Source organism: Hyperolius riggenbachi, chromosome 1, assembly GCF_040937935.1.
Source record: "Hyperolius riggenbachi isolate aHypRig1 chromosome 1, aHypRig1.pri, whole genome shotgun sequence".
Taxonomy (NCBI): Eukaryota; Metazoa; Chordata; class Amphibia; order Anura; family Hyperoliidae; genus Hyperolius; species Hyperolius riggenbachi.
Window position 1 is genome coordinate 164,686,269 of NC_090646.1, and position 16,514 is coordinate 164,702,782.

General features: G+C 40.7%; 1 protein-coding gene across 5 annotated transcripts in view; it reads right to left on the reverse strand.

The window, feature by feature from the left end:
* Positions 1–1,381: 1,381 nt before the first annotated feature.
* Positions 1,382–16,514, reverse strand: part of CBR4 (carbonyl reductase 4) — a 45,534-nt gene continuing 30,401 nt past the window's right edge. For 4 of the 5 annotated variants that reach the window (XM_068278824.1, XM_068278822.1, XM_068278823.1 and 1 more), the window contains exons 4-6: positions 13,382–13,518; positions 8,570–8,704; positions 1,382–4,940 (exon numbers count right to left, since the gene is read on the reverse strand). In XM_068278824.1, the coding sequence (XP_068134925.1) occupies positions 4,762–4,940; positions 8,570–8,704; positions 13,382–13,518 (451 nt within the window). In that variant the 3' untranslated portion in view covers positions 1,382–4,761. The remainder of the gene's footprint in view (positions 4,941–8,569; positions 8,705–13,381; positions 13,519–16,514) is intronic. The other variant, XM_068278826.1, reaches the window with a different exon arrangement.

Sequence of the window (16,514 nt, forward strand, 5' to 3'; positions counted from 1 at the left end):
TCACGAGTCAGGGTGGAAAAAAAATAAGTCAGGAGTGGTAACCCCGAGTGTGACTCGTGGTAGCCGCTGGGAGCCTTGTGCAGAGCATAGCGCGCAGCGGGCATTTTCACTCACCTATCCCGGGGATCCAGACGTCGGCAGCCATTCTCTTTCCTGTCCTCTGAGTCTCTGCATCCCTCGAGTGAGATCGCTGTTTATCGTCATGACAGGAGACTGTGATCTCACTATAGGGTTACAGCGCCACCCAGAGGTCGAAGGGAGAACTGCAGTGATGGATCCCAGGGATGTTAGTAAGTGCCGGGGCTGCTGCAGGCTCTCTAGCAGCATGATTTTTTCCCTGGTTTTAGGGTTCAAAAGCATGCAAAAAAACTGCACCACTTATCGACTCGAAAATCCAGAAAAAAAATCATACCGCCAAGGGGGTTAAAAAAAAGGAAATATGTTAGACTCAGCTGCCGTACACAGATTCAGCAGTCCCACATAAACATATGCTGTCCATTGTAATTGGAGTTAGATTTTCAACTTTTCGCAACGTACTGTACTACCCTGGCATTCTATTAAAATCGCCAGGGTGGATGCGCAACAGTAATTTTATAATTTTTTTAAAATCATGTAGCTAGCCTAGCGCTAGATACATGATTCCCCCCTCCCTGCAGAATCCCTTGCACCCTTCCGATCGCCGCCGGCGATCAAACCCACCAGGAAATGCCGTTCTGAATGGGATTTCCTTTAGGGCTTCCCCCGTCGCCATGGCGATGAACGGAATGACATCGACGGCGGCGATCGTCCCCAACACGCAGCTAGCAAAGTGCTAGCTACGTGTTTTAAAAAAAAATTAAGAAAATCGGCCCACTAGGGCCTGAGTGGTGCCCTGCGGCAGTTATGGACGAGCTAAGCTCGTCCATACCGCCAAGGAGGTTTATATGCAAAAACGACTCTTGAGCGTCAATGTTCTTGGCTCGTTTTACATCCTCACATACTTTGATTGGATTGGATTTAATAACTGGTAATAATTCCTAATTGTTGAAACACAAACTAATTACTGCAAATTAAATCACAAATTAAGGCTAAATACTCCCAGCATACTAAACAAAATTCTGTGTCAGATTAAAATGAACGTCAGCAGCAGCCTAATGACCTTCTGGAATGTATTAGGAACAATTTATGTGAAAATACACAAAGCCCATTAGAGCAGTGCGAAAGCGGGACGCAAACTTCGTAATGTCTTGATGAGGTGTCACTATAATACATAATATCTCATCTGCTCCATCCACTAAGCAATGAACAGTTACGTTAACTAATGTGAAATCAGTCCCTAAACATTACTACAAATACCGTAAGTACAGGGTGTCCTTGGAACCAGAAACTGAGGATGCCAAACTGGTTTATTAATTTATTTATACTCTGAACATAAACTATTTATCAAAACAGTGCTGTTTGCAAGAAAGGAAATGTTATATGCATGCATGGTGATACTAGACCAATCTCTTGTGTATAATTCAATGAAGTTTTCTTTTCTCACAGGTATCTGGCCAATACAGTACATATTTTCACCCCCAAGCAAGCGGAAAAAAAATTAAAATAAGTTGCCCTAAATAGTTTATTTTTTTTAACCTACTTTTTTACTTGCCTGCCACTGGAAATTTGCTTTTGAGGAAAGAAAGTGGGCCCAATCCAATGTGCCCTTTCTCCTAAATGTTTTCCTAGGTGATATTTTCATATCTTATAAATAAGTGGCCTTTTAAGCCACTAGTTAACCCTACACGTGTGTGAGATAGCTACACCCCTCCCTGTTTGCCAATATCAAGGGGAGGTGGGTGATCAGCATGGCTCGAACACACATGTAGTGGATTTTTTTCTGTTGTATGACAAATACTGACAGGTCCCACACGTGCACATGCTCCCGCTGGTCCCACACGTGCACATGCTCCCGCTGGTTCCACACGTGCACATGCTCCCGCTGGTCCCACACGTGCACATGCTCCCGCTGGTCCCACACGTGCACATGCTCCCGCTGGTCCCACACGTGCACATGCTCCTGCTGGTCCCACACGTGCACATGCTCCGGCTGGTCCCACACGTGCACATGCTCCCGCTGGTCCCACACGTGCACATGATCGTGCATTCATTTAGCAGTCAATGAGCAGCACTCCCCCTTAAATAAGTGAGTGTTATAGTGTTCGGATCCAATCGCTACAGACGCACAAAGTGGCGATAATGGTACACCACATTCACAACTAGTGCTAAAATATGGCATGTAGGGTATCATTTTAACCAGAAAAAGATAAGTAACATATTTTGAGATGTTTTATAACTGTGGCACTTGTCATGTGAAATTTGTGAACACTGAAATAAGGAAAAAAATGTATTTTATGTACTTATGGCTATTTTTACCTATACAATTAAATAATTCTTGAAAACAAATATTATCCAAAGAAAGCCTAGAACTACCGGTATATAGAACTAATCCTAAAACTATACGTTTATCACTTTGATGGCATAAGTAATAAAAAAGTTATTGCTGTATAAATAGTGACTGCTGAAATTCCAAAATTGTCAGGGGGAAAACCTCAGAATGCAATGTGGTTAAGCAGAATTATGAATATGAAGTCTTGCATGAGATGAGTAGAGTGTTATGTATTGAATTTTGCTCAATTCATCATGCAATAAAACTTTTTTTTTTATGCTATCCTGCTTAACACAGTTTAGTGCATACACACTACAGAACTTTATTAATAGAAATAATTTTTCTTTTTTACAGAATGGGGAATTGGAATTACATATGAGCAAGAGTATGTTACCAGAAGGGATGATCAATGTTATGCAAATATTTCCAAGTTTATGCAAATTTTTATTCAAATATGTGCAGCTTGAAAATGAATCGATCAAGTCCCACCCAGGTTTAAACTGATTGGTCCAAATATGTGCAGCTTCAAATTGGATCAATGTATGTAAACCTGGGTGGGACTTGATTGGTCTATTTTCAAGCTGCATATATTTGCATACACTATACTTAAATATGCATAAACTCTGAAGTATTTGCATATCATTGATCATCTCTAGTTACCAGTATAAGAAGTGAGTGGAGTGCTCCCCAACAGGGACACAGACAGACATGTTCACCTGCAAGTTAAATTACCATCAAACACAATTTTAGAACATTTTGCACCCATGGAATGAATATTTGAGGAGGTTTCAAATGTGGGTACACTTCTGTTACCTGAATTATGATAAGCAATGATTATGCAGACAGGCATACTTGTCTTGACTTATGCTACGTACACACATGCGACTACGATCGTTCGTTAACGACGAACGATCTTTTAATTGACGAAAGAACGACCGGATTAAAGTTAGTTCTAAAAAGTGTGTAACGATCACATCGTTAGAATGAACGTTACACCACGTAAAAGCACTCAATGCGCCTGCGCATAAAATTGTAAAGTTCCCTGGAGAAAAAGTGAAATGCGCATGTCCAGCCTGGTACAAACGATCGTTTCCAACGATGTACTACTTTTGCAAACGATCGTCGTTGGTTAAAATCCGCCGAGACAGAACTTTCTTTTGTAGCGATTTGGCTCGTTCGTCGTTTGACTTAATAGTCGTTGGTAAAGATCGGGGAACGATCGTTACAAACGACTATAGTCGCATGTGTGTACGCACCTTTAGTAACATGCAACAGCACTTTACTTTGCAAAGATGAACGAAGAGAAGCAAAAAAAACCATATTGTACAGAAACAAATGGCAATCAGCCAAAGTAATAGGTCTGGTACACAAGACGGAATGGCTGTTTGAGGTGACAACGATTCAATGCCTGTACAATTCTACACACTTTAACACTTTTCTGAAGCCAAATGAAAATATTTGGCGGGAACTGGGATATTTTATTCTACAAAGTAAATCTCGTAAAATTAACTCAATATTTTCATAAAATTAGCAAAATACAGAAAATCACATCATGGCAAAAATGAATGTTCCTTATAGAAATGTGTCTGCCCTACCTCAGTAGTTTGGTTTTTCTACTTTAGGGCTGGAACCCACTAGAGCGATTTTATGAGCGTTTAGGGATTGATTCAAACCGCTAGCGATTTCCCTAAACGCTCAGCTAATGTTAATGGATGGGCCAAGTTCCACTGAAGCGATTGCGATTACCAAATCGCAAAACGCAGGACATGCAGCATTGTTAGCGATTAGCGTTTCTGCAATGTAAAGTATATAAACGCTGTCATAATCGCTCATCAAAACCTGCACAGAGCGATTTTGGTAGCGTTTTGAAGTTACTGCACACTGTAACAAAATTAAATTAATTGAAAGGACCAATCAGAATTAAAATTTTAATTGCTAATCACTACACAGCTGCTGGCAAATAGAATACACTTTTTAAAATCGCTCCTGAAAATGCTCATGAAATCACTTGCAAACCGCTCATAAAACAACGCTAGCGATTGCGATTAGCGATAGCGTTTTGTAGTGGGTTCCAGGCCTTATTCTTCTTCCTAAAAAAACACCTACCGTCCAACAAACACATTCCTTGCCCATCCCCATTTCAAGTCGTTATGGGTATCTACAGAATACATGAGGTAAATGTATGCATGGTACTTTGGACAAGATATGGAGTATAAACGTTTAAAGTCCTCAGTTTGCAGAGTTTCAACTGTTTTGTCCATCAGTTGGATAAGTGATGAAAAAAAGTCCAAGTAGGTAATTTATGCCTTTTCTAGCTAAACTATAGCTTATCTAAAGATGTTGCATAATAAAGTTCAAATCTGGAGCTGCAACCCTCCATCTACCACTAAAGCATGGCCAGTAATATATGGAGTCTCTAACAAAAACGCAACCGCGTTGGCAACTTCGTCTACCTCGCCAAACCTGCCCATTGGGATCATCTGACTAAGAGAGTCTTTATCAAGGCTTGAAGTCATGTCCGTGTGAATGAATCCTAAAATGAAAAAATAAGCAAAGGTTATTAAGATGTTTTGGGTGCCGCAAAACCTGCATCAGGTAATCTGGTGGATGCACTAATGTCATAGTGGGACTAATCATATCAACATACACTTTTAGGCAGACATTTTTAAAGTTTAACTGTTGGGCATAAAATCAATTCTTTATTTTTATCTGGTAAACAAGTAATAAGGATGCTAACCAGGCAATCCAAAAGTTAAAATCGCTATTACTTTTATTGTTTATAAATGATCAATCCCCAGTTTACTTGACTCTTATTTGGTACGTTGCCGCAAAAAGGAAGTTGCAGGGCATGCTGGGTTGTTTTTTTTTTTGCTTCTTTATTTATCTTCAGACTTAACTAATGTACAGAAGCAAAAAAAGGACAACCCAGCATGCCCTGCAACTTCCTTTGTGTGGCAACGTACCAAATAAGAGGCAGGTAAACTGGGGAATGATCATTTATAAACAAGAAAAGTAATAGAGATTTTAACTTTTGGATTGCCTGGTTAGCATCCTTATTACTTGTTTACCAGATAAAAATAAATAATTGATTTTTGATTTTATGCCCGACAGTTACACTTTAAACATTCCTTTGTATATACTATTTAGTCATACCCCTGGCAAATTTTGACTTAAAGTTACTTTTATTCAACCAGCATGTGATTTTTTAACGGGGAATGACAATGGTGTCTCCAAAAACATAATAAGATGATGTACAAGAGGCATTGTTGTGGAAAAAAACATTTCTCAGCTTTTATTTGCATTTGAGCTAAAAGTGTCCAGTCCAAAATTATTCATACCCTTCACAAACTGTCACAGTCTGTGGGAAAATCCAAAGTTCTATACCAGTGTTTCAAGTTCCAGTGGCTACAGTGCAAAGTATTATTAAAAAAATACAAGATGTTCCGCACTGTGGAAAATCTTAGAAGACATGGTCGGAAGCCAAAAGTGACACCTGTGCTGGCCAGGAGGATAGTGAGAGGTGTAAAAGAATCCAAGGATCACCACCAAGGTCATCCTGGTGAGTCTGGGCTCTGTTGGTGGCAAAGTCTCAAGGCAAACAATCCAACAGACACTGCACACTGCTGGGTTCCATGGTTGCAGAACAAGGAAGATGCCACTTCTCAAGATAACGCACACAAAAGCTTGCTTGGCCTTTGCAAATGCTCGCCTGAACAAAGAAGAAGACTTCTGGTCTTTTGTCCAGATGAAACAAAAATGGAATTGTTTGGTCACAATGATGTTTCCTTTATTTGGCATAAAAAAGGAGAAGCCTTCAACCCAAAGAACACCATCCACATTGTCAAACATGGTGGTGGGAACCGAATGCTTTGGGGGTGTTTTTCAGCCAATGGACCAGCGAACCTAATCACAGTAAACTGTACCATGACAAAAGAAAAATACTTGAGTATTCTCAATGACAACATCATGCAGTCTGCAGAGAAACTTGGCCTTGGGCACTAGTAGACATTTCAGCATGACAATGACCCAAAACATACAGCAAAAGTGGTGAAGAAATGGGTAGCAGACAACAACATTAACATTTTGGAGTAGCCCAGCCTGAGACCTGACTTGAATCCAATTGATAATCTGTGGCAGGAGCTAAAGATCAGGGTAATGGCAAGAAGACCCTTCAACCTGAAAGATTTGGAAGTCATTGCTAAGGAGAAATGCAAAAAGCTGGTCTGCAATTATAGGAAGCATTTGATTGCTGTAATAGCCAATAAAGGCTTTTCTACTGATTATTGAGAAGGATATGAATATTACTTTTTTGCTCAAATGTAAATAAAATCTCAGATATTTTTTTTCACAATAACGCCTCTTGTACATCATCTTTCTATCTTTTGGGCGACACCCATGTCATTTCCCGTCAAACAATTACTTGCTGGTTGAATGATATATATACAGTATATATATATATATATATATATATATATATATATATATATATATATTCCTGTAACCTTATTTTTTTTTAGAGCAAGGTATGATTTTAAAAGGTTTTTCTAATGTATGTAAACATTTATCCACACCATACATGAAAGATTTGACTGGGATCATGTAAAAGTAGCATGATTTTAGTCACCCTGTAATACAGTAACCTCACTCATTTTGAATTTCCTCACAAGCCTGCTGATGGGTAACTCGAGTTCAGCACAGCTTAGACATCTGCCAGGTAGAGACTCTGCAACTGTGACATAACCTTTCATTAACAACTGGTCAATCAACGACAGGGTCCAGAGTGACTTTTGAAATGTGAAACAACTGATGCTGCTGAATAAAAAAATATTACATAATGAAACGCCAGCCAGACAGTAACAATTGTTTCCCTGATGTTTAATTCTCCTTCATATTATATATTATTATGGTGTATATCATTACTTTAGTAGCTGTATTAAACATCTGTATGGTGAAGAGCTTCAGTAGGTACAGCATACGCATAATTCACTGTTACCGTTAAGTAAAGGATACAACTGACAGGTGTGAAGTGGGAGTTTCAAAGTAGTTAAAATACCAAAAATAGTTCCAAAAGGCTATCGAGTGTCAAAAAGGCATAATTTATTTAAAGCCAACAAAATATACAATGAGACTCCGTCCCGTAGAATAAAAAAAAACAAACTAACAAACAAACAAAAAACATTAAAATTCCATTTAACATTCCATCATATTGCAAAAAAATATTTTTGCTACCAGATATGTAATATGTAAATTGTATGCTAAATAACTGCTGTAACAGGAAAATCAACCAAGTCCTTTATCAAGCCAATAATGGAGAGCTAGGAGAAAAAAAACAAAAACACCAAAGTGAAAAGATGATTTTATTTTAACTTTCTTTTTTGCTCTCCTAGCTCTCCATAATCTCTAGTGCCCATTAACAGTACAATTTTTTTCCTTCGGATTTGATCTTTGACGCGCTTTTTATGATAGAATTGTATAGAAAACTGTGCTATTTATGGCACAAATTGATGTGATATGATTCTTTGTTCGATTGGAAAAGAAAAAAATGTATCGATTCGAAAGTTGGATTTTATGATCGAATCGAAATGTAAAACCTTCTTAAATCGTTGTGTTAATGGGAACAATCGATAATTGCCTTCCAATTAGTTACAATCATTCAAATCTTGCCGAAAGACTGCATCTCATGAAAACCTTGTACTGTTAATAGGCACTTTTACTGGGTAGATAAAGGACTTAATTGAGTCAAAAACTGCATATTTCCATGGCAGCAATTCTTTGGCATACCATCTACATATTTTACAGATTTGTGACAAAATGTGCAACATGATGGAAATTTGAATGGAATTTTGAGGATCACTTTTTTACACTATAGGACTGTGTCACACCGAATCTTTATCGACTTTGAATGAATTGCGCCTTTTTAACAGTTGACAGTCTATTAGAACTATTTTTGGTACTCTGTTATACGTACCGTATATGATAAGGGGTTTCACCATTAGGAATACTACCTTTTTCTTGCCTATAGTTTGAATTGAGTTTCAAATCAGGGCAGTTTGTATTTAAAACGTGACATATGTTCATCATCCCTAGCAATACCGGGCTGTAATTAAATCACACAGGGAAGAAGAGGTCAAAACTTGTTCAGCCTAACAGAAATATTCTCACCAGGGACCACCACATTAACCCGAATGTTCTTTTTTCCAACTTCTTTAGCCAGAGATTTGGAAAATCCAATTAGCCCCTCTTTCGTGGCACTGTAAATACTCTGTCCAACATTCCCTTTGTGGCCAACCACACTGCCTGCAGGCACACAGAAAGAGTGACAGTGGATATCAATACATGATTCTAATATTGCAGCACAAGAAATGTCATGTTATTAAAGGGATACTGTAGGGGTCGGGGGAAAATGAGCTGAACTTACCCAGGGCTTCTAATGGTCGCCCGCAGACATCCTGTGTTGGCGCAGCCACACCCCAATGCTCCGGCCCCGCCTCCAGTTCACTTCTGGAATTTCTGACTTTAAAGTCAGAAAACCACTGCGCCTGCGTTGCCGTGTCCTCGCTCTCGCTGATGTCACCAGGAGTGTACTGCGCAGACACAGACCATACTGGGCCTGCGCTGTGCGCTCTTGATGACATCAGCGGGATCAAGGACACGGCAACGCAGGCGCAGTGGTTTTCTGACTTTAAAGTCAGAAATTCCAGAAGTGAACTGGAGGCGGGGCCGGAGCATTGGGGAGTGGCTGCGCGGGCACGGTATGTCTGCGGGGGATCATTAGAAGCCTCGGGTAAGTTCAACTCATTTTCCCCCGACCCCCCTACAGTATCCCTTTAAGGCATAATTGAAAATACAGTTTTGCACTGCAACCAATATGTAACGTCTTTATTCCACATACAGTATAGTTGCTGAAGAAATTCACTTCTCTTTGTTCTGTGTTTGTTTTGTATGTTATGCTTGTAAGTATTTGTACTTTTATGTTCAATAAGGAAAAACAGGGAAATCCTTTGCAGGCTATGTAGTGCAGGTGATTTGGTTCATTAAGGGAACCTACACTTTCTGTTTTTTGGACTGGTGTTTGCATTGACATGGGAGGATTCTCACAGTGGTTTCATGTTGCTGTCAACTACATCCTATGAGGTTTAGGGCCTCTGGCTCAATGAGAAATCTCAGGTGGATTCAGTCTCTAGCATTTTGTCCAGATATGGGTCCCATTGTGGATGTGCTTGTTGTCTATGTATGATGGTTTGCATCCAATGCTAGTGCATGGATACCAGAATATGATGTTACTGTGCATGTTACTGAGATGTCCTGGCCCTTTATTCTACAGGTAGGAGGCACCAGAGCACTCTACTAAGGAAAAGCACTCTACTAAGAAAAACACTAAGAATCAGTTAAAGCGGACTCAAACCAAACATTTTTTTAATTCAAAATATTTAGTTGCACCACTCTGACACATGCAAATATAAATAAACACTCTTTCAAGCCTATGAGCATTTCAGTGTGTGCTTTTCACCCTCCTCTTTTAATAACTAGGGTTATACTGGGGGCAGCCATTAGCAATTCCTCTATTGCTGGACACCATCTACTGCCCCAGTTTGCCGGATTTTTTGCCGGCAATATGAAAGGAAGGGAGGGGTTTCTCCAATAAATGTAAAATATTTTATATTTGCCATCATGCAGCTGAAAAAAGGCTGCTATTTATTATTATAATTTAGAAAATAGATTTTATTTCTGAAATCTTGTATTTTTAGTTTGGGTCCACTTTAACAGGCATGGTTGACAGCACCTATTAGCCACTACCATGTATCGCTATACCACCACTGACTCCAAATGTCAGGTAGGTCCATGGGAGTAGCTAATGAACACACTGTGCCCATTCATGTGCATCTAAGTAGGACTTATTTGACCATCCCACTGCAACCTATCTAAGCCAGCTGTTCCACCCTGCTGCATAATCCAGACAGATCTATAAGCAGCGGCAGTACAGTAGTTGACCAAAAGAACTCAAAGAAAGACCATGGTCAAGAAGCTCTTCATGCAAAAAGTACTGGAGGTGGAAAATAATGTGTTGTCCTCAACAGTGAGTGCCTTTCAAAAATAATGGTTTTCCTCCTCCTTTTGCAAGGCACACATGGCAAAAGCCTTGTGGGTTATTACTATCGTGGCAGTGCCACACACTCATGGCACTGTGTTGTGGATCGGGGATTTGAAATGCAAAAGTGTGGTCAGGCCTTGGCTGCCACAAAAAGCCAATAAACTGCAGACTTTATTTGGAGCAGTAATTTCATTTTTCCAAAGAAGGTCACAACATTTCACATTACCGCCACTGGTTTTCATTGGAAAAATTATGAAAAACTGAGCTAAAATTAGTTACAGCATGTCTCAACTGTGTTTATTTGGCTAAAATACGTGTTCACTGCAGGTTATCCATTTCTGATATTTGTTTGAACTTTTCTAAGTTTGGCTTTTTCTATGAGTCAATTTATCTGAAATAAAGCACTCCCTGGTCCCAGATTAAAACTTGTACGTTGGCCAAAAAATAAAAATCAATGGCACAATAATATTTCTAATCCTTCTGATGTATGACATGTCAGGAGGGGAAACAAATGTATGGAAAATTATTACATCTGGATCTCCTACATCTCCACAAGAGATAGTCTCAAATAAATTACATTTGCTAACACTGATGCTGTTTTTGTATACAGCACGGTTATAAAGAGATAAATGATAGAGAAATTCCACTCCTACAATAGATAAGGAGATCAATTTTTACAAGTCAAATGTGACCACTTTAACACATGAAAAATAAAGTGTAGATGCATTCTTCACAGAACTGTTCCCATGTGAATCCTAACTAATAATGCAGATAGATGGCACTGCTGAGTTTGCCACTTTCCCGTAATAACATGCAGCTAAAGCCCTGTTACCACCTTCCTGGTCACAGTGAAAAGGGTATCATTTTGACATTCCACAACATTGGACTCATGTACTTGGTTCGTCTACAAGGACTCCAAGCACCACATGGGGCTGGAGGAAGCCCCAGAAGTATAAATTGGGCCACACATGCCATCGCTGGTACACTTTAAGTCTAGTTCTCTGAGATAAACTATGACAACACTTTTGTTAGAAAATTGATATGATAAATATCACTGCTTATAACAGAAACAAATCTGCAACTCTCCAATGGCTCCAATAAAACTCCACTTTTATTGATGATAAAAGCAGGACAGACAAAAATGGCAAAACATTATAAATAGAAACATACTGATTAATAGTAGGATAAAAATGAGTAACTGATCATATTTTGATAAATGTAATCATTAAGGCCATGTTCACAGTGGTGCATTGTGGGGTAATGGGTACATTGTAATGCGGCTTACTGCAATGCACCACCTATGTGATGTTCACAGTGCAGCGGAATTGTTGCAGTATTACGGGTTGCGGCACATTTAGTGTGTTACCGGTAAAGGTGTGTATTAACAGTAAGTGTTAAGCAAACTTTTCATGCCAGATAGTGGCTGGAGAGTGTACTGGTTAAAGAGAACCCAAGGTGGATTATTTGATCTAAAAAGGGACACAGAGGCATGTTTCATCTGCAGGACATGCCTCTGTGTGCCCTGATCGCCGCTGTATGTGCCCACTGCGCCCCGCTTGCCGCCCCCCGCAATCTGCCGAAATCCAGACATTCAGGACATCAACAAACTAACAGGGAAGGGGCATCCCACTGCAGGCTAAAGAAATGCCTGCAAAACACCCCTTTCCCGCCTATTTAAGATGCTCTCAGCTGCCTACTCCCCTCCTCTCCCCCGCCCCTCCACGTCAATCAGCGCTGTGCTCTCACATGAGAACACAGACACTGTTATCTGCAGTGTTGTGACCCGAAAGGTCAAACAAATAAAAGTGATGGATGGCTGCAGCTAGGAGAGGAAGGGGGGGAGGAGGTAATTAGCGCTGCCTGGACCAGCAACCCCCAGTGACCAGACAGCATGTCTTTATTTGCTAACCCGGTTCGGATTCTCTTTAAGGGCTCTGCCTCTGACCCAGGCGACCAGGATTCAAATATATGCCCTTCCTGTTTAGTAAACTAGCACCTATTCAGTAGGAGACCTTGGGCAAGACTCCCTAACACTGCTACTGCCTATAGAGCGCACCCTAGTGGCTGCAGCTCTGGTGCTTTAAGTCCGCCAGGAGAAAAGTGCGAAATAAATGTTCTGTGTCTTCATTGGCTGTATGTTTCACTGCACCTGACACCACACGAGCATAACATGTGGCACCGCTGTCCTGATCCATTGCATTGCACCGCGAAAGTGGCCTTCATCAATAATCTTGTCCAACAAAGAACTAAATCAAATGGAAAAAAAATAACCCATGTATGGCCACCATTAAGGCAAACACGAGTTAAAGCTTGGGTCAAAAAGGAAATACGGTACTTATTTCTTTCATGTGTACATATAGCACGGCACAGGGTGAGTTGGGCACAGGGCGAGTCAAATGACGGGCTCTCCCTCCTGCCGCTTAACTCCCCGGCAGCATTAAATACTATTAAATACTTTCCAAAATTCCTATGTAATTCGGGGTCTAGCGATCGCTGGATCCCCAAATTACTCTTGCGTGGGACGCATATCATAGCATTGCTGCTATGACTGCGCCAAGCTTCGGCGCCCGGTGCCAAGTAAACTGCTTCGCTCTTTCATACCTAAGGTTCACCTCGGGTACACGTTAAGCATCTCGCTACTGTGTAATATGTTGGCTCTTTATAAAAACAATAAATAAATAAATAAGGCATAACAATCCAAAGAAGATTTAACTGGTGGAACAATCTATCAACTTTTAATCTATCAACTAAACAATTTATCAACTTTTAATGCTTGCTTGGCTGAGACAAGAACCTTCTAGAGAGGAAAATACTGTGCCTGTGACTCAATGGTTTATTGTGACATGTGGCAAAGTCAGACATTTTGAACAGAAGTTATTTACCTATGTTAACAATACCTCCACCTTGCTGTTGAACCATGCTTCGCAATGCCACTTTACATGTATTGATTGGTCCTATGAGGTTTATAGAAAGCTGGGATAATAGGTCTTCTGACTTGGTCCTCATTAACAGTGCATCCCTGTAATATAGATAATTACACCAATGTGACCTTACCCGTAAAAACTAAAGCATTTGTTTGCCACTAAAGTAAAAAAAATCAGCACAACTAATAAAACAAAGTTCCAGATACACTGCTGCTCAACCAACCAATACAGTAGTCCAAAAGGTGTAAGCTGTACCTAAACACAAGAGAGCTTAAAGGAAATGAGTTTAACTTACCCGGGGCTTTTAATGGCCCCCTGCAGACATCCTGTGCCCGCGCAGCCACGCACCGATGCTCTGGTCCTTCCTCCGGTTCACTTCTGGAATTTCAGACTTTAAAGCCGAAAAACCACTGCGCCTGCGTTGCCATGTCCTCGCTCCCGCTGATGTCACCAGGAATGTACTGCGCAGGTCCAGTATGGTCTGTGCCTGCGCAGTACGCTCCTGTTGACAACAGCGGAAGCGAGGACACGGCAATGCAGGCAAAGTGGTTTTCAGACTTTAAAGTCTGAAATTCCAGAAGTAAACCAGGGGCGGGACCGGAGCATCGGTGCGTGGCTGCGCGGGCACAGGATGTCTGCAGGGGACCATTAGAAGCCCCGGGTAAGTTCAACTAATTTTCCCCCGACCCCCCTACAGTATTCCTTTAAGTATGTAAATGATTACCACTGTGTTCAGTACACTTCGTGCCTACCACCTAGCTCAATAAGTTCTTACCCCAATGATAGTGACCCAGATTATAAGGCCAAATGTGCATATGATCCACCATAGGGTATGGCCTCTTCCTTTAGGGTAGGAACACACTTGGCAGAATTGCATATGCGTTTTCCACTATGTGCTATGGGGAAAACTCATGCAATTCTGTCTAGTGTGTTCCTACCCTGAGATAAACTGTACCAACATCTTCCATATATCACTATCTAGAAATAAGGCAGCAGGTAGGCACTTTATACATTCTTGGGACCACTGGGTCACAATCACTGGGATCCAATCATTGGTGTGAGCAAGATGCTGGACACTAGATGAAGCAGCACACCCAGTCTCATTTTCCTACCAGTTTTGACATTGCACCATAGTAAATCCCAACAACGAGGCAAAGCCAAAAACTGTAGGGAAGAGAGACTGGGTATTCCTTCAATTACACCACAGTGTGTGTATGCGTACTATAGTTACGCTCAAGGCAATATTTTTAATCCGGGTCCTTTTGTTGCATGTCAACTTTGTATCTATCATTTGTTTGAATAAACTTATGAGCATTTCTACAGAGCTGACAATTCTCTGGTTGCTTTGGAGACAGTCACCTGCCTACTACAACTTGTTGAGCACTGGGTTGCTGCAGGTGGTCCTGGAATGGTCTGACTAGATGATTATTGCAAGCACTGAGGATCTATATTGAATCTACTGTCTCTGGTATGGCAACTGGTCTCAATGCAATTCATAATTTGAATTCTTAAGTGTTTATATTACATAGTAAAATCATACAGTACAGTGAGAAAAAATGTAAACAAAGGCACGGCGGCATAGTGGGGAGCACTCTTGTCTTGCAGCGTTGGCTCTTCAGTTCAAACCTGGTTAAGGACACTATCTGCATTAAGTATGTATATTCTACCCATGTTCAGGTAGGCTTACTCCCGCTTTCCAAAAACAAAGATAAGTTAATTGGCTTCCCCAAAAATTGCCCTTAGAGGATAATGGACATATGACTATTGTAAAGATTAAATTGTGAGCCTCTCTGAGGGCTGTAGTATATAGTGACAAGACTAAATACTCTGTAAAGCACTGTGGAAGATGTCAGGGCTATATAAACACAAAATAAAAAACTAAACAAAACAACAAATGGAGCTTGAATCACAAAACGGTGCTAACTGTTAGCACGGGTGTGCTAAATAGCACGCGAAGTGCCGCTCGTGGACTTTTGCACACGCAAAGCCCCGCAGTTGCAGACAATTGCGTGCGATAACGCAGACTTATGCATGCGATCAGGCACCCGGTCAAGTGCAAAAGTCTGCGGGGCTTTGCACGTGCAAAAGCCAACGAGTGGCACTTCGCGTGCTAACTGTTTAGCATGCCTGTGCTAACAGTTAGCACCGTTTTGTGAATCAAGCCCATAGAGTACTGGTATATATAAAATTGAAGATAAAGACAAAACAAAAAACAAACAAACCAAAGCATGCTGCACTTATTTTAGTCTGCTTTGTGGATGGCACTAGAATATCAGGTTCCACTCCAGGCTTGTACATTATTTCCATAGAGTTTGTATGTTCTTCCTGTATTTACGTGGGTTTCCTCTAGTCATTCTGGTGAAGGACATCCCTCATTACATCATGTCTTAGGGGAAGGAAAAGGGTAGCAAGAGGCTTTCTACTGAAGGTGAATAATACTGCAACTTGCAAAAACCACATAATAATGGATGTCTACCCAGATGTACCAGAACGGGGTATGCTATGGAGGATAGAGATACCGGTACAGACAAATAATAACATAATTTGACCATAAGTGATTGCATTTGGCGCAGTTCACCCAATGGGCCTGATTCACAAAGCGGTGCTAACAGTTAGCACGCTGGTGAAAAGCCCTTTATCATGCCTAAACTCAGTTTAGGCATGATAAGTTTAGGTGTGATAAGTTTAGGCATGATAAGTTTAGGTGTGATAAGTTTAGGCATGATAAGTTTAGGTGTGATAAGTTTAGGCATGATAAGTTTAAGCGCCAACTGCGTTAGCACCGCAGTGCACAGCTGATCAAAAGTTTTACGCTAGCAAAGTCTGGTGCACTTCGTATAAAGTTTAATGGCGCTGCTTTGCGTGCGGGACTTTGCAAGCGATCTAAACTTAACTAAACTTATCATGCCTAAACTTATCACACCTAAACTGGCTTTTCACCAGCGTGGTGCAATGGTTATCATGCCTAAAGTCTCTAACTGGGTTAGCACCGCTTTGTGAATCGAGCCCAATATCTGTGTTAGCAGGAAGGAATGATATGACATATGCAGCTAAAGATACGTACACACCTCTGATATTTCTGAACGACTTG